The sequence below is a fragment of the Schistocerca nitens genome, chromosome 2 (assembly GCF_023898315.1).
Source record: "Schistocerca nitens isolate TAMUIC-IGC-003100 chromosome 2, iqSchNite1.1, whole genome shotgun sequence".
Lineage (NCBI taxonomy): Eukaryota > Metazoa > Arthropoda > Insecta > Orthoptera > Acrididae > Schistocerca > Schistocerca nitens.
Genome location: NC_064615.1, coordinates 1,057,467,688 through 1,057,491,673, shown reverse-complemented (window position 1 = coordinate 1,057,491,673; position 23,986 = coordinate 1,057,467,688). Strand labels below are relative to the sequence as shown.

Below are 23,986 nucleotides of genomic sequence, written 5' to 3'. Positions count from 1 at the left end.
CAACTGAAACGTTGGAACGGCCTCTCTGTTATCTTTATCTTTCCTAAAACCAAACTGGTCATCATCTAAGAGATTCTCAATATTCTATGCCATTCTTCTGTACATTATTTTTGTCGGCAGCGTGGATGCACGAGGTGATTTTGCGGTAATTCTCGAGTTTGTCTGCTCCTTCTATCTTCGGAATTGTGTGGATATTTTTCCGACGATCTTATGGTATATCGCCAGTATCATACATTGTACACAGTTGTGTCAACAGTCGTTTTGTAGCCACTTTCCAACAATAATCTATACATTCCGATGGAATGTTATCACTCCCTTCTGCCTTATTTGACCTTAAGTCTCCCAAAGCTCTTTTAAATTCCGATTCTAATACTCGATGCCATATCTCTTCCCTGTTCCTCCTCCTATCACAGCGTCGAACAAGTGTTCCCACTCACAGAGGACTTCATTGTACTCTTTCTACCTATCCGTTCCCTCCTCTGTATATATAAGTGTGGAATTCCAGATGCTGTCTTTACGTTTCCACTATTGCTTTTAATTTCACCGAAGGTTAACTTTTCTATGTGCTGAGTCAGTTCTTCCCACAATCATTTCTATTTTAATTTCCTCACATTTTAGGCGCAGGCATTTCGCCTTTGCTTCGCCGCATTTCCTATTTATTCCATTTCTAAGTTCCTGTATTTGTGTATTCTTGAATTTCCCTGCACATTTTGGTATTTTCTTCTTTCGTCGATCAACTGAAGTATTTATTCTGTTATCCGTGATTTCTTCACAGTTAATTTTCAGGTATCTACGTTTTTCTTTACAACTTTTGTGAATGCCCTTTTCAGAAATGTCCATTCATCTTCGGAACTGAACTGCGTACTGAGCTATTCATTATCGCAGTATCTCAGTACAACACTCATAAGAGCCGGAAAAGGTAGAAGGGATACACGTCTAACGGAACAGAGGCATGGGAGCAAGACCAGGCTCATTATAGGGACTAGAGAGCGCTAGGAGTCTAACACGGCTTAGTGAGACAGACTAGTTACAGCACATTATTCGCAGAATTTTACTATGTTCACTGTAAACGTGCAGTTGTCAAATTTGTTATCGGATGATTGTTCAGCATTACTCACATTACCCATTTAACATGGGCTTTGTGTTGCAATTGATAGTGGAATCTTAGAATTACTTCCATCCAAGGTTACTGAGAGATGTCCTATATTGTTAGAATATTCCTTTTTTTTTGGGAACATTCTTCTCCCGCTCGCGGCTCACTAGAAGTTCTAGGAAGTACCGAATCGAATCCTACAACAAGGCCCGATTTACGAACCTTGCCTCTAATTTTATGAACGGCATTTTGGGAGTAAGATGTTTTGAAAAAAAAAAAAAAATAGTAGACAATTTTTTTTTTATTGAACGTAAAATTTTCTACTTTGTCACGTCATGTTCCTCTTCAATATATAATCGACGTTTCAACCCCTCCTTATCTGGATCTTCGGGTGTTTACCGGTTAGTTGGACTCTAAGACAATCGACACGCTCTTTTGTAAAAGGAGTTTTTTCGCGCATATTTCGTAAGTAAGAAGTAAATTCACAGCCTCAGTGCGCGAGAAATACATACAGTTACGAAGAAGCAGCACGAAAATAATAATTTGATAGACTTTACTACTGTCTTGTTCCGTCTCTTTAGCTACCTAACCAATAAAATTTTTGAAGTTTTTGAAAACATACTCAGCAATCTTAAAATTTGTTTAAATTTAAATTTAAAACAGTCAGACTCTATGAAAGAGTCGAAACCGGTCACTCTCTCCAATACAAAATTGCGATCAAGGCTGTTTTAAATTTTAATTTTACCTAACCAATGACCAATGGCCCACTAACAGCAGCCGTAAAATTTTCCTCCATTAAGCCAATTTCTAAAGAAAAGGTGGGACAACATTTTATAATCGGATGGAAAGTATTTGGACATCTATTACTGAGTGTTAATATGGGTAGTGTCCATCCTTGAACTCGGCTGGGGACAATTCCTACGAGACATGTGAAAGCCTGTGGATTGCCAGCCCATTCTTCCTCAAGAGCCGAAACCAAAGAAGATGACGATGTTGGACGGTGAGGCCTGGAGCGACCAAAGGCGTCCCACTGGGATCAGAACGGGAACAAGGACAGTACAGACCATTTCATAAACGTCATTGTTGACAAACTATGGCCTCACAGGGCACACGTCGCCGAACTGTCCCTCTGCTGTACCCAGTACACAACGCTGTAAATTGTGTACATATCCTTCCTCATTTAGTGTTTCCTGGAGACCGTATCTCATCTGTACTTCACTGATGGCACTAGACATGACGGTAGGTAAGATTCTCCAAACATCGTCGAACCCAAACCCTTCCGTCGGATTGCCGCAGGGTATAGCGTCAGTCATCAATCCAAATCATACGTTTTCAGTCATCCATTGCCCAGTGGCGTCGCATTTTACGTCACCTCAAGCGCCGCTTGCAATTGATTACAGAAATTAGTGGCTTACAAGGAACTCCTTGACCATTTCACACTAACTTCTTTAACTTCCCATGCACAGCCATTGTGGTAGTTGGACTACTGGTGGCGCTTTGTTAATGACGAATAATTTCTTCCGCTGATTTCATGCGATTTTTGTACAACCACCTTTTAACATTGGTCTAAGACCCCATGCTGTCAACATGTGAGGTCTGTCTGGTCTCGGCATAGTAGTGGTAGCTTCTTCGCATTGCCACTTCACAGTTACATTACCAACAGTCGAATTGGGGGTCTTTAGAAGTGATGAAATATCCCTGATGCATTTGCTGGTCAAGTGATATGCAATTACTTGTCTTCGTTCAATAACACTGAGTTCTCCTGAGCAACCCCATTGACCATACAATAATCCCCACCACCATCTATACTGGTGGTTCGGCCACTCGTGAAGTCCAGTGATCAATTCCGCATAATACAATGGTACACGGATACTTTTCAATCAGATACTGTAAGTGAACGCTGCACTGGTCTGTAGCAGTGTTCAACTAAGCGGTGAACTCGAGAATATCTTGAAGGAGATCCCATTAGAGGGCTCGAAACGTCGGTTACGTAATAATTTGTAGAGGAACATTTTAATTTTATCCATATTTCGCAGCTTCAAACTTGAATGTTTGTACACATGGAAGTATGAATTAAAAAACACCTTCAGTAACAATATATTTTTTTAAATTTATTAAATTATTAATACTATATTAATATTTATTAATAATGCAGCGTGTATTTATTAAATACACGCTGCATTTCGGACCTTGTGCTTCCATCATCAGGTGTAACTTGTCTTAATATGTGATTTATTTTCGCTCAGGTGAAATGCATATTCCTGTCACGAAAAGGTTTGATGTTAGTTTATGAATTTCGTAAGTCAAATGCGGGAAATATGTGCGAAACAGTGGAAAAAATAAACAGCGTAAACGTACCGCACATCCAAGAAAAGAATTTTTAACTGTTTAATACCATCATACATTCTTCTCTCCATCCTCTTCGTGCATATCACTTCACTCAAGAGGCACATTTGCATACACATATTTGTAAACACGTCAGAGATATCGATTGTGTGTCTAGTGTGGAGTGATCAAAGATGAATATATTCGCAGTGCCAGAGATCTAATTATTAAACAAATGACGTGTGCAGGGAATAACTTTCCTTTCCATAACAGCATTATGCATTTAACCTCGTTCTAGAGCAAAATAAAATCATGTATTAAGACAAGTTACACCTGATGATGGAACCACAGGGTCCAAAATTAATCGTGTGTTTAATAAAACACGAAAATCTGTGACTGAAGGCGTTTTTAAGTTCCTACTTCCAGTGAAGAGGAACAGGTCGCTGCCTCACAGTCCTATAGATTTTGCCTTCAGTGCCAACGGACATGGAAGCCTAGCAGGCTTACGTATTGTCAAGTATCCTTTGTCCGAATGTTGTGCATATAACTGTGTATTTACCAGAGGCGACATGTGTGTTTCAGATAAGCCGATCGGCAAGGCGGTGCTGGGGTCGTACATGTTCGCGCGCGGCAAGGCCTTGGCCCACTGGAACGCCGCCATCTCATCGCCCATGGAGCAAGTTCAGCAATGGCACGCCCTGTCCGAGTGAGGCGGGGCCATGCACGCGTTTGGTTTCCTACCAAGAAACAATCAGCTGTACATATCTTCCTTCTTCCTCGCGTCGAGATGCAGTGGCCACCTTCCTCTTATACAACTCATTTGCGAAACTGCTTCAACTATAGGTTGCTCCCGCCCTACTAGGGCGGTACGGCTTGTTACTACAACGTGCACTATAATTCATTTTAGTATCTTCCCTTTGCTATAAATGCGTCACTTTATCGGTTAATTCAAATGGACTAACCAAGAGGCTGGACGAGCCTATCAGACTGGTAGCCATCCCTGCATAAATTACATTAAAAGAGGCTAAACCCTCGTAAGTAAGCAAATGGTACCATATTCCCCAAAGTTTTGGACTTGCAACCGGATGACATCAACATTTTGCGTCAGTATTTCAGCTAACAACCATTCAGCCATCTTTAGGTGTATTTTACACTGGAGACTGCTGGTGTGCGTCGCTGAATTTATACCGAAAACGCGCGACGCCACATTCGCACAGGTTTTCGCTGCATGACCACCCTTCGCTCTTTGTCGAGTACTGCTCCATGTGCGGCGCGCAGCTCTTACTGCTTTCACGCCCTCTGTCGAATTTGGGACTCCCGGAGTTAAAATTCATTGGTGAAAATAAGAAAAGTCGCTGGACTTGTTATTAGGCGTGAAATTTTGTCTTTCTGAAGATATTAAACAAACCACCGGCTCCCAAGCTTTATCACATTGTAATATGCGATCACGATTAACAACAACATTCGGCAAACATTTTTGCCCAGGTTCAATAATGATTCAAAGCATATCTTCGTGGCCAGGACAGTCGTGGCAGAATAACTCATAGAAGACCTTTCGTTGTTATTATAAGGAAGACGGCAAATTTAATTTTCCGCCTGGTTATAAAAAACATATCATCTTGATAGTGATTTGAAGTCTAGCCTACTCACTGACAAAAGATTCAAAGAGCCACAGTAGTTTGATTGTGCAATGTTAGCATGATCATTAGTCTCCTACTTAGGGATTGGAGCAAAGACGATAAATCATCTGTCTCTTAATAAATTTAAGATTTTAATTTTGAATCAGAGGGCTTAAATTTTTATTTAGGAAGAGAAGTCGCTACGCTGAGCTAATGGGCTGGCGAACATGTACTGCCGCTGTGTTCTCTGGAATGCAATCATGCTTTAGTGAGCAGGGAAGAGCACAGGCCTTTGTAAGTGACCGGAATATTACTTTAAACAACATTTCTTTAGAATTTTGCCCAGTTTAGATGAAATGTTGCCCCCTTATGAGAGGTGCGACCTGGACATGAACAGCTCCTTCTCCTCCCTATCTTTTGAATGGTGACGTTTACTCCTCGCTAACGCTGTCCTAATCTGATGGGGGGAATATCCGCCCTCGATAGACGGCTGCCGTACACCGAAAATCCGTGCGCATGTGCCACAGCGGCAAATTTCGATAGAAAATAATTGATGTGTACCAGCAATCTCATCTGAAGACGTGTAAACCGTTGTCAATCCAAATAATTTGGCAAGATGTCACGGCATCCAGCTGCAAGCCCGAAATATCATGAAACATTCATTATACGGGGGATTCAAGTTAGCACGACTGATAACATGATGCACTTTATGGTTCCAAATTTAATACTCTGTGGTAACTATCACCATAGGTAAAGATTTTAGTATATGATTTCGTGCTTATCGAAGGGAAAACATTTCACTTAGCCCGACAAGAAATAGCTTACCGTAGAATTTAGTAAAATTTAGTCCCATAATGGATTCACTGACCACTAAAAACAGATTCTCGTCAAAACTTGCGCTTTAGGAGTATAGAAAATGTCTTTTCTCAAAATTTTTGACACCATGTAGAAAGAGATCAAATATTGGTACTTTCACGGTTACGAAGAAAGGATTGCTGTTGCACGTTCTATAGCAAAATCCACATTTCCATTCCACAGAAGTAAATCGAACAACTGAAACGTTGTCGAATTGTGTAATTCCTATACAGAGTAATGCTCTTCGTCAAACCAATGAACATGAAGTTGAGACTTAATGCGATGCTCGTACATTAGGATGCACAGCAAGCTACCAGCGCTTGTAACAATTTGTCCGTCGAAAATTTCTTAACGATTACTGGACTCACTGGGTAACGACCTACGTGTACAGTACGATAATTCAAGCAACATTATTATGGCAAACTCCTAAACTTTCTTGTAGCAACTGTGTAACTCTTTGCAATCAACTATTTATATCACAGTCAAATACTGATCGACGGTCGCGTCGCACGGCTTTTATACATAATTATCCTCGTCGGCAGGAAACACAGTCGCTTTGTAGGAGGAACGAATTCAACGTTAACCTGCAACAAGACTGTTTAAGACATGATGCAGTGTAGCTTATATTGTTCGGATGCAGCGATAATGATTCTGCAGTCGCTTGAGACTTTGCGACTCAAATATTTCGTCCTCTACGAGAATACGAGGCAACATAGCTGAAGGTGACGTTCTAATCAGCGACTTCATTATTTAGTTGAGTACTTTCTTCAAAATACAACACGTATCTGCATATGTTCTCCTCTCGAACTGCCACAGTTCAGAGGCTATGCGCACGTATTCTGTGCCCTGTGAAACTTATTCTTTCTCTTGAATGGGCCGAGGTAACATGGTGAAGGTAGTAAAGGCAACGAAAGAATAAAATTCCACACACACTAAGTATTGCATCATCTTATTGGTGACTGTAATGTTTAATATTTAAGTAAACTGTAGAAAACGTAGTGTTTCATGCAATACTTTACGTAAATAATCACCAAGCTGACCTTAGATTTCTAAATAGAAGTACATCAGACATTACTAAATAGAATTGCGAATAGTTGCAATACTGTAAACGAAAATTCGCTATTACAGAGGCAGAGACTTGAACGTAGAGAGCTTAAACAAATAGGGATCAATGGTAGATATTTATTTTACAGTCCAGTACTGACATTTTTATCCACTACTTTGATAATACAACAATAATGTAAATATATCTCAATTTGAGCTCACTGTAATGGAAAACAACACTTACGATTGTAAATATATGTTTGTATGTATATATGTTATAGAATAGCAACGCTCATTCCACAGCTGACCACGTGATATTAATTTTTACTGTAAGGACTGATAGCGTAGCTCCTTGCTTAACAACATTTGTAAAATATGAACATATCACGTAATGTCACTATATTTTTGTGACTAAATATTGAAATTAGCTTTCTTAGACATTCAAGAAATCGCTACATCACGCCAGAGTCAGGAGGTCATTACAGACGAATGATTGTAATGAAATGCTATGAAATGACGCTCGTAGACAAATGATTATGGTAAACCAGCTCGGACCTGTGAAAATGAAAGTTTCAGATATTTCTTGAAAAGGTAAATGTACGAATGAAATTACATATCTTTGGTGCTGAAAAGTGATAGTTAATTTTTCATACAGTTACGGTAACGTTTCGAGGCTATAGATAATTGTTTCTGCTTTCTTTTGAATTTTTATCCTATAGACTCCGAAGGCTTTGAAAACCGATTTATTTTACAGTCCCAGTTTTTATCGTTATACACGTCAAGGTCGTTAAAACGGAACTTCACATTTTTGCTTTGTGGTTGTAGAATAACTACTGTCCGTTTCGGAACTATTATCAAAATAAATCATAGTTCCCACAGTTGTCAGAAATACCGACGATTACCACACTTTATCCTGACCGTGTTGATATGTGGTACCAAAATAAGTTTTGTAGACCTCCTGCCCATTCGCGCTTTGTCGAAATCGCTTGAGGCAATTTCCATAATGTGTTCCACAACCGAGAACTTGTTCCATCTCAAACGGACTTTAAACCCTGATCTGCCCTCCTATTTGTGTTAATTGCCAACAGTATCATCTTTTGACGCACGATTATGTAGGTGGTTCTCCGGAACACGTTACTGTTGTGGTATCGAGTTTAACTGCTAGTGGGAGAAGCAGTTTGGACCGTGAGTCATGAAAAGCATTTGACCGATACGAAAATCTGGAGTTATTAGAAACGGTCGCAACATATAAGTGTAAAGAGATAGTTGGTCTTTGTTTCATGGCACATCATTCAAACGATTCGTGCTTTGCCTAAGGTTATCAAAGAATTATCTCTCACCAAATTTGATCATGTAGCGAGATCTTGAAAGCCATAGTTAACTGTGCTAGCGTTAATTTTCTGATAGCCTAACTATAAATCTTTATGGACAATGTATATGTAGAGGTTCAGTGAATGAAGCATGTCATACAAGTTTGTATTTATTGCAGTAAAATAGAGGACTATATCTATTTTAGATAACTTAGACTGTAAGATGTTTTACTTTAAAATGTTATTTGAAACGAGATCTCATGACAAGATCTGCCGTTTGTATGCGTCAGAAGGCTTAGGAGACGCTTTTTGCAGCTTTCATACGCGTGGTGATTTTATGACGAAGAAAACGGTTATTGTACCTACATATTTGTCACCAGTCGTAAGCTGTAGTGGCACAGTTTTTTCTCGAAACGGTATCCCCCACTTCCCCCTGCCCTGATACTGCTACAAGTCAATGCTGCAAACAAATAGTCTGGGCACTGTTCCACTGATAGCGCATTTTGTAATAAAAATATTTCATTTGTTTCTTCTTCACATGGGTCTTGCACTAAGAACGCTCGCTACCTTCCTAATCGGAGAATTTTGGTTCTCAAGTCTCTGGGCGACAATAAGACGATAATTCGCTGTCAGCTGACAGTCTTAGAATTTGCTATCTTGCACCGTGGTTGCTTATTTAAATATTTCAGTCATGGCAGTCTTTAATGGACCCTGCAGTGTTTCGTACATAGTTCAACAAAACTTCCAAACTCCAGCACAACTCTTATAAACTTAGTTCTACAGATTAGTAAAGAATGGAGAAAGCGAAGTTTAATGAAAATGGTACCACACTGTTTAATGCTTTGTTATGAAATTTAAACGATTTTCTGCTACTATAAAAGTTTAGCAGACTTCTCTTGGTTGATTTCGGTTAACTCCCATCTACTATAATTGGATGTCATTGTTGGATACGGAAATCAGCAACACAGCCAACTACTCTTCGGTAGTCAAAAATATTATAGTTCTTTCAGAATCTTGTTAGGGATGTGTCATCTCTTTTCCATTCCCCGACCAAGTGAAATGTGGATCTAGCATTATCCCATGTCCGTTTGTAAGAACCAGGTGGTGCTAATACTATACTCAGGGCAAACGATACATTGAACAAAATCTCATAGTATATTCTGGCCAACGGATACGAAAGACTGAGGAACAAAAATGATTGAGCTCCTTGTGTCTCAATCAGTCACCTTCAGGAACATTCCGTTTGTTTGATTTAACACAAGGTGATGGCATGCATGTTTGAAAAACAACCAACAAGTGTCGATGCCCCGGCATATTCTTAAGATACTAAGCGACTTACAGTTTGCTTGCAGTTGTAGAGTGTTAAGCTCCAAAATTATTTGATTTTTCTTCAGAGTACGATACTTAACATAAAGGTAATATCACACAATATATTCTACAATGGAAATAATAAAAAATGAAGTGCACCCGTAATCTAAATCGTTAATAGTGTATTTTAACATTACGGGATAGACAGCAGTCAGTGTAAGAAAGTAATACTTGCGTCCGCAATGTCTCTAAATGAGAAAAATATCGTGGGGCCAGTTTTCGATTTTGTGACAAAAATGTTTTTTGTATAATATTAAGATACAGAACGTATACATTTATTACAAAGTAAAATTACAAACACAGGCAAACATTTATAAATAAAAATATTCTGTTAATAAGGATAATAACAATGATTTGAATTACAATGTGCCACTGAGCTTCGTAAAATTTTCATGCAGGCTTACGTCACAGGGAAATAATTTTGAGCGTTTGTAAATATATGAACAACCTGTTAACCCTTTAAAGTATTGAAGAAGGGGTCAATACAAGATATTATTCAAAATATCTTGTACGGTTAGATATTTTGGGTGCGAGCTCCAACGCAAACGAAAGCTGCTTATGGTAAAACAAGAGGTTTCTTATTGACATAACCATTTGCATGAAGAAAACTGTTACCCTTATGTTTCGTTTTGCAGCATAGTAAAACACTGGAATGAAGAGTATGTAAGCGAAACAACGTGTATGTATATATTCAACAAAAATTAATTTTTTGAAAATAAAATTTGAATTTATAATATGCGTCTATTTTATCCTGTGCGTTTCCCACTCCCAAAATATAAATAGTGTTCATAGGTGAAATGTCCGTTGTCTGTGTAATTCAGCAGAGCTCCACGCATAACATCTCGCCAACGTATCACATACGCCAAACGCAGACTTTACACTAAAATTTTACTAACCGGTTTGTAAAAGTACATATGAAAAATTGTATCACGAAACTCGATCCAGAAAACTGCAGGAACTCATCCACAACCAGGCTCTCTGCTGTTAACTGCTTAGTCATCTTAGGAACGAGCAGGAAATACTGACGGTGAAGCACGTTTTTTATTTATTGTTATTTCAGTTTCCCGCGAACGGATGGCTGTAAAAGACAAAGACAAAAGGTAAACATTACAAGCTTTAAAATATACGCTATGTGATCAAATTAGCCGGAAACCTGACTGAAAATGACTTCAAAGTCCATGGGGCCCTACAACGGTAATGCTGGAATTCAGTATGGTGTTGGCCTACCCTTAGCCTTTATGACAGCTTCCACTCTGGCAGGCATACGTTCAATCAGGTGCTGGAAGGTTTCTTGGGGAATGGCAGCCCATTCTTCGCGGAGTGCTGCACTGAGGAGAGGTATCGATATCGGTCGGGGAGGACTGCCACGAAGTCGGCGTTCCAAAACATACCAAAGGTGTTCTATAGGATTCAGGTCAGGACTGTGCAGGCCAGTCCATTACAGGTGTGTTAATGCCGTGTAATCACCCCGCCACAGGCCGTGCATTATGAACAGGTGCTCGATCGTGTTGAAAGATGCAATCGCCTTCCCCGAATTGCTTTTCAGCAGTGGGAAGCAAGGAGATTCTTAAAACATCAATGTAGGCTTGTGCTATGATAGTGCCACGCAAAACAACAAGGGATGCAAGCCCCCTCCATGAAAAACACGACCACACCATAACACCACCGCCTCCGAATTTTACTGTTGGCACTACACACGCTGGCAGACGACGTTCACTGGGCATTCGTCATACCCACACCCTGCCATCGGACCGCCACGTTGTGTACCGTGATTCGTCACTCCACACATCGTTTTTCCACTGTTCAGTCGTCCAATGTTTACGCTCTTTACACCAAGCGAGGCGTCGTTTGGCATTTACCGGCGTGATGTGTGGGTAATGAACAGCCGCTCGACCATGAAATCCTAGTTTTCTCATCTCCCGCCTAACTGTCATAGTACTTCCAGTGGATTCTGATGCAGTTTGGATTGCCGTTGTGATGGTCTGGATACATGTCTGCCTACACCTTACGACCCTCTTCAACTGTTGGCGGTCTCTGTCAGTCAACAGACGAGGTCGGCCTGTACGCCTTTGAGCTGCACGTGTCCCTTCACGTTTCCAATTCACTATCACATGGGGAACAGTGGACCTAGGGATGTTTAGGAGTGTGGAAATCTCGCTTACAGACGTATGAAACAAATGACACCCAATCACCTGTCACTTTCGAAGTCTGTGAGTGCCGCGGAGCGTTCCATTCTGCTCTCTCACGATGTCTGACTACTGAGGTCGCTGATGTAGAGTACCTGGCAGTAGGTGGTAGCACAAAGCACCTAATATGAAAAACGTATGTATTTGGAGGCGTCCGGATACTTTTGATCACATAGTGTACATTGACTGACAAAAAAGTGAAGACATGGTCAGATGTCAATATAACTACGTGTATATAGATATCATTGGCTGCTATTTAAATGAAAAGCGATCCAATTCTCTGTGACAGGTAGAAACGCCACCAGAGTACATTAGTGTTTCTCGTATTTAATGTTCTTACCAGGCCTTGTGGGCTACATAAGGGTCGTTATCAGCGACAGGTGTTGAGTGATCACTGTTAAGGACTTGGAGGTACCATGTACTTGTCTGAGACAGCGTTATCAGCACCTGGTAAATTTCAAGCGGTCACATTGTGGATCTCCATTTGGCTGGCTGATCGAATAACGCAACATCCACATTTGTTGGACAATCGAATGTGTCATTGGTCGGTTGTTAGGCTGCATGTGACTGTTAGGACAGGTGCACTCGACACGTTTGCGGTCGACTATGTGTGACCAACACATAGTAAGATAGCCGTACTGTGCACCACTTTACATCTGCACCTGCCATCCGAGAACAAATAATGGACATTCTGTGTCATCGTGTACCACTGGTCGGAGATTAGCAGCAGCTAGACTATGGAATTATCGTTCCATTTGTAGGCTGCCATTGACACCAAAACGCAAAGTATGGCGTTAAATGGGCACGTACTTGAAAGCGACAAAGTAGTGAAAAAAAATTTTTAGCTCTTCATTTGCTACATGGTTTGAAATTAGAATTCCTAAATATTACATTACAATTGCACTCACAAGTGTAATGAATATGTTAAATGGCAAAAGCCTGCAAGAGGACAAGCCCCCTTCTTGTTCTGTAGTTCCTCATATTAATTATCCCTGTGGCGTTTTCTTACAGTTTTATTCCAATCATAACGCGACGAATGTTTGTATGGTACATCAAAAAGGCTATGGAATAGCATTACTTCCACTAATGTTGTATACTTTGGGTTATGGTGTTTGCTTACAAGAAGTTGCAAAAGCAGTAACTGTCACGAAAGTTATGTGTAGATCTGTTGTTACAATCTGCAGCCTGCCTAGTTGCAGTAAAGTGTTTAATAAGGTTACGAAGTGTCGTTCTTCTCGCTGACATAAATAAAACTTGGAAACAATTTAGTAATACCGAATGAAGACGTCTCTTCAAGGAAGAAAATTAGAGCTTCGAAGAGGAGAATTGTTGCAGATGACATTATTGCTACTCAGTTTGAAAATCAGGTTAACCCAAAAAGACAAACAAAGAAAAGACTGCCTGAGAATGAAGAGGAGTATGCATATGGTTTGCACTTGTTCACCCAGATAAGGTAAGACGTAATACAAATAGTGTCAAATATTTGATTCGGGTTTCTCACAACTTACATTTTGAAAACTTTATCTACCTTTTCCTCACAAACTACTGACCTTAGAGAACGAAAATTTGGCATTCAATTAGTCAGTAGTATAGTGAAACATTCTATGGAAGGAATTTTCATTTAATACAGTACTAAAGCATTTATGCAAGAGAAAAGCCCTAAAATATGGTGCATTTTTTTAACAGAAATTTGGAGGATAAAAATCCTGCAAAAGAAGAGATCAAAATCCTGCTACACAGATATTTACAATAATCTTTATCAAACTTTATACAAACATGCATTAGTTTCGTTCTGGTAGATTTTTCAAGAAAGAAACGTTCGTACTCATCTTGTTGGAAAAGTTTCTGTTGTTTATCATTAAAATCGTACGCCAATTTGATAGCAAATTATGTGAAAAGAAATGGTCAATTACCCTCGCATACACAGTCTTTTCTATAATTCTAGCAAACACAAATGGTATATAAATAGGTCGAAAATTGTCTACATTATCTCTTTCTCCCCTTTTATAATGCGGCTTTATTATCAGGTACTTTAATCGTTCAGGAAACTGGCCATTTCTAAAGGAAAAATAATAAGTATGGCTAAGTACATGCTCACATGAGCAGCACAGTACGTAAGTATTCTGCTAGACACTCCACCAGACTTCTGTGACTTAATTATTGACTCAGTCTCGAACTTGTCAGTATGACGCACAAGTATTTCACGTATCAGTTTCGGAAAGCCGTTCCCCACGATATTTATATGATTCCCTGTAGAAGCTAAGTTTTCATTTAATTCGCCAGCTACGTTCCGAAAGTGATTGTTAAATATTGTACATATATCTGACTTATCAGTGACAAAAACAATTTTACTACCTACTGACTTTGTATCCTGGACCTTGTGCTGCTTCCTTCGCGACTGACCATATTGTTTTAGTTTTATCCTGTGAACTAGCTATTCCATTTGCGTACCACATGCTCTTTGTCTTCCTAACAACAGTTTTGAGCACCCTGTTTGCAATAGGCTACTCTAGCTCGGCTGTGACTACTTCTAACACTTTGCATAATTCCCACTTTGTTCTACATGACATCCTTATCCCACTAATCAGCTACTCAGGCTGCCTCTTACTGCTAGTACCCTATTTTGAACGTTATAATGGAAAGGAACCTTGAGAGAGCACGAGAAATGTTTTAAGGAAAGCTGCATATCTGGTCGGGCGGTAGCTGCGTTGCGTCTTCGGAAGCAGCTCTTCATGATGGGGCAAAATTAAAGCAGGTCCGTCGACGGTAAAATGTTTTCGGTCCTTGCCTCGTACGTCGTCTACTCGGTGGCAGTGTTAGCGATCCGTCAACTTTTTCTGAATCGGCAATAACTTTCGATGCAGTATGGGTTGTAAGCCATTAGTGTACGTCAATAGCTTTGCTCAGCCACGCGCTGCTTCTGTTAACATCAAATACACAGCCTTGAAACAATGTGAAATATACTTTACCTCGATGGTCATGCGGTTAGTTCGTTGTAGGGATACAAATCACATTCGCAATGCCACAACTGTTGTTAACCAGCTCACAGGAAGTAAACAGCGCGCAGAAGTTCATTATGTTGCAAACAGAATGAGAACCTGAAGGTACATCAGTTTGTGCTTAGCGGCTAATAATTAGGCGCTAATGACGACGCTCAAAACTCTACTACCCCGTGCGTTGTTAATGATATTCATAACACTCCACGAAGCTTTCAGCATTCAAACAGTTTAACTTTTCTTTCAAAACATTCACTGTAATATCTGGTCCAAATAATGTCAGAAACTTAAGAAGTCGACAGTAAATTTGTAGGTAGGCTGTTTAGCTTTTTATCTTGGTAACGTCACGTAGCGCTCTGTATGAAAATCACTGACTGTGCTATGTGCAATTTGTGGCTGGTTTGCATTGTTGGAATTTTTGCTATTTTAATGTTGGGCAGTTGGATGTGAACAGCTCGTAGAGTTGCGCAGTTGGAGGTGAGCCACCAGCAGTGGTGGATGTGGGGTGAGAGATGGCAGAATTTTAAGAACGGACGATCTGGACGTGTGTCCATCAGAAAGAGTAAATTTGTAATATTGAATATCATGAACTGATATATATATGATGACTTTTGAACATTATTAAGGTAAATACGTTGATTGTTCTCTATCAAAATCTTTCATTTGCCAACTATGCCTATCAGTAGTTAGTGCCTTCAGTGGTTAGAATCTTTTATTCAGCTGGCAGTATTGGCACACGCTGTATTGCAGCAGTTTGAGTAACGAAGATTTTTGTGAGGTAAGTGATTCATGAAAGGTATAGGTTATTGTTAGTCAGGACCATTCTTTTGTAGGGATTATTGAAAGTACGATTGCGTTGCGCAAAAAAAAAAATATTGTGTGTCAGTTTAGTGATGATCAGAATAAGTGAAGAGAGAAATGTCGGAGTACGTTCAGCTTTGCTCAGCTGTTTGAAAAACAAATAACTTAAGAGGTTTACCACCACAGTAATTCATTAATTTTTCTAATGGGAGGTTTCAAATTTTGTGTTGCTTGTATCCGGCACGGTTCTAGCACACCACACAACATATACATGTGCACACCATTGCACAAACGCTGACCGTCTCTGTTCTATTGCAAATATCGATATGCTGTTGCATCACAGTTCATACAACAGTTCTGCACATTACGTTTAGTGCTACATGGTGCATGTAACAAAACCATTACAAAGAAAATCAAAATGTATAGGTCGCTCAGGATACGGTGGCCGATGTACAGTGACCTGTTTTTGTTCAAAGTGCTGGACCATTTCGTTCGTTTGTTGAGAGACGGAGAGGCCAACATGCGTTTGCCACCTTCCGGCAGGTCGGCTACGGCAGAATCGACGCACACTCCCTGCGCTCTTTCTCAAATGATTTATAGAGGTCGCTATGACTTTGCTTTTGACGCGTATTAATGTTGCTGCGTATTAAATTTAGCTGACATATTGAATTTCTCTCTAGACTTGGGTTGCCAATCTCGAGGAAATTGGTCTGACGTAGCGCACTCATTTGCTATGGCACTGGGCGAGGAATAAGGTCAGAGTGAAATATCCACAACATTCCTCATACTTCACAGTTTGAGATATCGTGATGAGCTATTGGCAAATAGTAGCACACAAAGAGGAGAGTAGTTTGCCGTATGGTTATTGTGCAAAGCTTCACTATCTACCGTGTTATTCCAGTAGCTACAGAGTTTTCCGACGAAAGAATGTAATTTTCAGGGGCTGGAACAACATAAGAGAATTCATTATACGTTTCTTTTGTACTGAGGATGTGCTTTTTCATAAGATGCTGACCTTCCTTTTCCTCAGTTCCTCAATTAATAAAGTTTGTAAACCACTGTGTCAGAATTCCCTCGCTACTGCAGCTGCACAACATGTTGGTGATGTGAAACTGTGTAAACTCCACTGAGTTTTGGCAAAATAAGCAAGTTCTAACATGGCTACAAGAGAAATGTGTAGGATTTACTCAAATTTCCCCACTCGTGACACTTCTCTGAGAGTTACAAATGGTTAACAAATTAGGCGACAATAAATCGCCGCATTTTCGACGGAATTGTCTTTAGATACTAACCACCGAAGAGGTGACAGGTCTTCTTGAATGCTCACCACGCAAGTGTGGGCGTGAAGGGGCCCCGGTGATATACTTACAAAAACTGTTAGTTACAAAATGTATTAAGCAGAAATACAGCAAATTAAAGCATGTAATAATAATTTATATCAACGTTTTATGAAAAGCTAACGAAAATGCTTTTAAAATTAACACTGCCTTCCGCCCACCATGGAAGCTGCTGGAACGCCCATTTGTGGTCGGTAGGGGTCGGGATGACGAGCACTACATGCTGTGAGGTGCTTACATCCGACCCGATGCTGACGTTTGAAACTGAGAACAGGTACTTCGTCCATAAAACAGTGTCGCTCGTCGCACCTTCCTATTCAGTAAATTCGTGCTCTCGTAGTGCGCTCAGTCTACCATAGCGTGCTTTAGAAGTAAGCAGCACTGAACGGTAATTTCGCATCAAGTAATTTGTGCTACAAAAGTTGAATCTAACCTAAAAAACATGAGAAAACTTGACAGAATGTAACATGATAACATCTTGCAACTACCACGTAATACATTAATTACATGTATAAAGAGAAACATTAATTAAATGCCATTGAAGAGGCTTCACAAAAACAAAAGAAGCTAAACGCGTTTGGCAACAAACAAACTGCCTTCAATTAGTTGCATAGACGGAACATATCACAACGAATTTTGAAGCAAATGAATAACAACAAAAAAACTCTTTTTAGGAGTAGTGTTTACAGGGTGGATAAGAATTATGTTTGCAAGCCCCTAAAAACATTCGGTAAATATTTAACTGGTACGGGTTAGTGGAAACAGATACGCCTCCTCGATTCTCGAGTAATTTAGTACCACATTTTATCATCTACATTTTCTTTGTCACCAGAGCCAGGAGCTGATAACAGCTAACAAAAATACCAGAGTAGTTATGAAGTCATGTTTGCATCACTCTATGAAGCTAATACTTTTGCTCAAAGCAGAATATGAAGTACTTCCACGAGAAAAATTCAAACAGATTCTGTGCAATGAATCATCAAATATTTTTTATGGACAAGCAACTTTCACATTTTAAATTGTTCAACGCAAAAAAAATGGTTCAAATGGCTCAGCGCACTATGGCACTTAACATCTGGGTCATCAGTCCCATCGACTTAAAGAACTACTTAAACCTAACTAACCTAAGGGCATCACACACATCCATTCCCGAGGCAGGATTTGAACGAGCACCCGTAGCGGGTCCCTAGAACCGCTCGGCCACATCGGCCGGCATTGTTCAACGCAACGACGACTAAAATGTAAAAGGCTGGAGTATACGTAAGTAGATATTCAGCATTAGCTTTTCTTGGTTATGACCGATAACGTTTGCAGCAAGAGTATAAACATTTGGTTTTTTAACTAAATACATCGATTCACATTAAACAAAAGTGATCTTTTTATTGACAGTTGCCTTTCTCCCAGTGAACAGATTCGATAGTTTAAGGGGTTTCGAGTTTTTTATGAGTCACCATCGGAACCAGCATCTCGTTACCAAAACGACACGTCCAAAGTGATTTGTCAACCATCTTGATCATTTTCCATCTGCTAAATGATATCATGAGACAAAGATTGGCGTGTAGGTTTTGTAAGGAGACACTGGGTCCCATGACAATTCATATCAGTCAAAAACGGCGAACTGTGTCAAGTTGACTTTACATAATCAAAACAGTGCTGATTAAAGCGTATTTTCCAAAACAGATCACATACTTCAAAATATCAAATTTCATTATACGTGACCGTAACGACGAAATAATTAATTCCCACGTAGTGCAACGCCAGGCGATATGGCATAAACTACGTGCAGTTTTTAATATGCGTAGACAGGCATCTGTATATGGGAGTATATTCCGTAAATCGGTTGCAGTATAAACAAGAGTAAATGTTTATAAAAGAGTGACAGCTGGCTTTCAATTTTCTCCCAGTAGAGAAGTTATGCTATTTTCTTAATACCCTGTCGTGATTACATAAAATCAGCGGTGTATAAATAGTAACTTCGGGTGATCTTTCCCGGAACATATTACTCGCAGAAAAAAATTACACAAACATATGACCGAAAACCCTTGAATTTTGAGATGTTTCTCTTCGTACATCTGTGACATGGTTTTTACATGCATGACTAATCCCTGTCAAGTCGCGAGAATTGAGGAAATAGCCTCAGAAGTGAGTTTTATGAGGATAAATTAATCTAAGTAAGCAGATTGATTACTAATGTTACACCAGCCACTCAGAATGACGCAGCAGAAATATGGATCCTGTGGGTCACATGATTGGTCCGATTCGTCTCTCCTAACAGTGGTACAACGTAAATTTTCTGAAACAGAGTAACGTAATTCATGCATGATAGGCAGCAGCCCATTTTCTGTGTAAAGTGTGATGATAAACTTTTTTTTCCATTATCCGTGGACAGGCAGTGATGGGACTGGGATGTGTTGCTTCAGACTCCTGAACAGACTTAGGACCTCTTAAGAAACAGCCATATAATTGCTGCAAATACCCTCCCTATTGTTATTTTTTGCATTAAGTGTATGGTGATGGTGAGATAACGCCATTTTTGCAGTTATCATATAGAAATACATGGATTCATGTGTTTTAAAAGAGTGGATCAAAGGAACCTACTCTGACCATATTGTTGAAGTTGTAGTTGCTTATGGAAAAGGTAAGTTGTGTGAAGAGGTCCCCCAGATATTTCCGCACTCGAGCACCACATACACTCATTTCCCCTACAATCTCTGGACAGAAATTACTGTTCATAATGTATTCCAAAATCGGTAACAAAAGGAGGAAATTTTATGACACAAAGTTCTATCCTCCAGTATGTGCCATGGGTAATGTACTATGTCAAGCGTGTTATACAAGTTAAATAAACGATGTTCCATTCACGGGATGGGTTTTTGTTAGCACTTCTATTAACTGGAGGTCGCACATATTGTGATCACAAGGCAAGGCCAATGAGTCATTAAAATTAATCGGAAAATCTGAAATCCTGAAACTTGATGATTATGTGGAAAAATATCAGATTACTAATCCAAACAATTGCTGTTCGGCCCTCAGTCACTCCTGGGACTATTCGCCATCACTTACCACTTCTTTCACTTCCGGCAACGATCAGTGAACGTGAAAAATTCAAGGCTGCAGCGTGGTATGAAGTCCAGCTTAGAAGAATAGTACCCCATTAACAGTTCCATAACTGACGCTGTGTCTTTAGAACCGTGATTTCTTTTATTACAATACATAAACACACACTGTGTGCATTAAAATTTGATGTGTCGGCCAGCTGGGCCAACACCTTGTAGGTAGAGGTGGCTTAAGGCACGCTAGACTAACGCAGGCGGGCGTGAAGTACTGGAACAGGATACGTAATTAATGCTATGAAGAAAAGTACGTAGCTGGTATAATACTTATCTTTACTCTTTCATTGTGGTACATCGCACAAAGGAGACTTTAATTACAATCACTGTAAGGCTAATGGCGCCTTGCTAGTTCGTAGCCATTAACTTAGCTGAAGGCTATTCTGTCTCTCGGCTAATGAGAGAGAAAGGCTTCGTACGTCTAGTCGCTAGCTCTGTCGTCCGTACAACTGGGATGAGTTCGAGTCAGTCTCTCGAGACCTGCCTTGTGGGGGCGCTAGGTTTGCGATCACACAGTGGCGACACGCGGGTCCGACATGTACTACAGGACCGCGGCCGATTTAAGCTACCACCTAGCACGTGTGGTGTCTGGCTGTGACACCACATTCCTCCCCCGCAAATCGGCGAACGGTCGTGAGATAAGGCTTCCGCCCGCCGTGGGGAGGACCCCATGTTGACGTATGCGATGAGGTGGGGAGCCTAACAACAGGCGAGTGTGCCACCCGCACCCGGCCATTCGGTCCGAGGGGAGCTAGGAAACGCCTGAAAACCTAGTCCAGGGTGCACGTCAACATGCGGTGTATGCGCCCGTAAAGAGACAGGAGGGGCCGAAGGGTCGACCTCCATGTGGTCGGAGAATCCGACGCGCGATGACGACATCTGGTCCGGAGCGGGCAAGAGTTCCATGGCGGAGGACAGCTGGTCACGGGAAGCGAGCGGCGGCGCGTGACCCAGGGAGGCGCCAGGCGGTTGCAGCGACGCGTCCACTGCGGGCGGCGCCGGCGGGAGAACAGGCGGCGGCGGCGGCGGCGGCGGCGGCGGCGGCGCGTCGCCATGAGGCAAAATGGAAGGCAGCGTCGGTAACACCTGGGGATGAGGCGAGCCAGTAGATGGGTCCCCAGGGCGCTGACCGGACGGCACCGTCGCTGAAAGCAGACGGGGAGCGGCAGAACCCAGGCGACGACAGAGGCGCAGCTGATTGAGATGCCGACGCACCTCACCAGAGGTCCCCAAAACCAAATACATCGCGCGGCCGAGGCAGCGAAGAATGCGCCCTGCGAGCCAACGCCGTGAACCGCGATAGTTGCGATAGAAAACAACGTCGCCAGGAGCAAAAGTAGTAGTCTGCCGCTGCACTGGAACCTGATGCGGCGGATGCAGCAAAGACATCAAGGTTCGATGAGGACTACCATGGAGCAACTCAGCCGGCGAGCGACCATCACGGGGCTGAGAGCGATATGAAGACAAAAAGAGCAACAATGCGTCCTCCCTAGAATGCGACTCTTTCAACTTCAACATCTGTGACTTGAAAGTCCGGACCAACCGTTCCGCAGCACCGTTTGACTGAGGCGAAAACGGCGCGGACGTCAGATGTTGAATACCATTGGCCTTGCAGAATGACTGAAATTCTGCGGACATGAATTGTGGGCCATTGTCGGAAACAAGAGTCTGCGGAAGACCTTCAATGCAAAAGATAGCAGACAAGGCTTGGATTGTGGCAGAAGACGTCGTGGAAGACATCCGGACAACAAAAGGAAAATTACTGAAAGCATCGACCACAACCAACCAACGAGCATTCCAGAATGGACCAGCAAAATCGATGTGCAAGCGTTGCCAAGGGGAAGTGGCATTCGGCCATGCAAAGAATTTCCGCGGCGGTGCGGATTGTTGTTCGGCACACGCCACGCAAGAGGAGCACATATTCGTAATCGCAGCATCGATTCCGAACCAAGTACAGTGCTGACGAGCAAGTTGTTTCGTACGCACTATACCCCAATGTCCGTGGTGAAGAAGCCGTAAGACAGAGGACTGTAACGAACGTGGGACCATGACTCGGGACTGATCATTATCAGAACGCAACAACAAAACACCACGTCGTACAAAAAGTCTCTCCTTGTGAGCAAAAAATCGGCGAACCAACGGATCCTGGATCCGGAACTTTGACAAGGGCCATTGCGTAGCAACAAAACACAAAACAGTAGCAAGGACAGGGTCAGCAGCCGTGGCTGTAGCGACACGACGAAAATCAATCGGAAACGATGCGACCACGTCATCGGTTTCCGCATCAATGAACATGCAAGCAAGTTCGGAAGAATCGAATGCTTTATCCTCAGCAACAGGCAACGGGACAACGCATCAGCGTTTCCGTGCTTAGCAGTGGACCGATACAAGATATCGTAGCGGTAATGCGAGAGGAAGAGAGACCAGTGAATGAATTTCTGCGCCGTACGCGGAGGTACCGGCTTGTTCGGATGAAAAAGCGATGTCAAAGGTTTGTGGTCCGTGATGATGGTAAAGTGACGACCATACAAGAAATCGTGAAACTTAGTAACACCAAACACGAGAGCTAAAGCCTCTTTCTCTATCTGTGAATAATTTCTTTGCGCAGATGAGAGCAATTTTGACGCAAAGGCAATAGGGCGATCATGCGATCCATCTTTGTGCACAAGCACAGCACCGATCCCGAAATCCGATGCATCTACCATCAACAAAAGGGGTTTCTGGGGATCGAACGGCGTAAGGCAAGTATTTGAAAGTAACGCCGATTTCAACTGGCGAAAGGCGCGTTCGCATTCCGTCGTCCAGACGAACGGAACACCTTGACGGCGTAAGCGATGAAGCGGAGCTGAAATGGAAGAGGCATGGGGAACATATTTATGGTAGTAATTAATTTTCCCCAACACACTCTACAGCTGTTTCAAGTTCTGCGGTGACGGCAAATCCTGTATGGCACGGAGGTGCTCTGGACTCGGATGTATGCCTTGGGCATTGAGGACATGGCCCAGGTAGGGTAAATCCCGAGCAAAAAACACACATTTGTCCTTCCTCAAGCGAAGACCATTTTGTCGCAAGACCTGAAATAACGTTCGGAGATTTTGCAAATGTTCGGCTTCTGTCTTTCCGGAGATCACAATATCGTCCAGATAGTTTGCAGCAGTAGGGACCGACGCACAAATAGTTTGTAAATATTGCTGAAACAATGCAGGGGCGGATGCACACCCGAAAGGCAGTCTTTTGAAGCGATACAAGCCAAGATGCATGTTTACCACCAAGACGCGCTGGGATTCTTCGTCCACAGGTATTTGCAAGTACGCATCTGCTAGGTCCAACTTTGAAAAATATTTTCCCGGGCACAGTTTGTCAAAAAGATCTTCCGGGCGGGGCAAAGGAAAAGTAGCAGTCACAAGTTGTGGATTCACAGTTGCTTTGAAGTCCACGCAAAGTCTCAATTTTCCGGAAGGTTTTGGCAAAATTACTAAGGGTGAGGCCCAGAGAGAAGCCTGCACACGTTCAATTACACCTTGAGATTCTAAATCGTGCAATGTTCTTGCGACCTCATCACGTAATGCGTGGGGAACATTGCGCGCTCTGAAAAATTTCGGTTGCGCGTTCTCTTTCAGTTCCAAATGCGCTGCATAATTCTTAGCGCAACCAAGGCCCGGTGCAAAAATGTCTGCAAATTCTTCACATAGACTAGAAACACTGGCGGAAGGCACAGTCTGAATCACTGAGAGGACCTGATTTACTATAGACAAATTAAACAACTGAAATAAATCTAAACCAAACAAGTTCACTGCAGTAGAAGAACGAAGAACGTAAAATGACACAAGTTTTGTTTGTCCCTTGTATGTTGCAAGAAGGCTGCACTGTCCTAACACTGGTATGTTCTGGCCTGAGTAACTATTGAGCTGAACATTTGCGGCACGCAACGGAGGTTTGCCC

At 41.7% G+C, this 23,986-nt stretch overlaps 1 protein-coding gene across 1 annotated transcript in view; it reads left to right on the top strand.

Moving 5' to 3' along the window:
* Positions 1-4,255, top strand: part of LOC126235536 (synaptotagmin-15-like) — a gene marked incomplete at its 5' end in the record, with an annotated part of 252,552 nt that extends 248,297 nt beyond the window's left edge. Inside the window, one exon of the mRNA XM_049944255.1 lies at positions 4,001-4,255. Within this exon, the coding sequence (XP_049800212.1) occupies positions 4,001-4,128 (128 nt within the window). The remainder of the gene's footprint in view (positions 1-4,000) is intronic.
* Between the last annotated feature and the right edge of the window lie 19,731 nt (positions 4,256-23,986).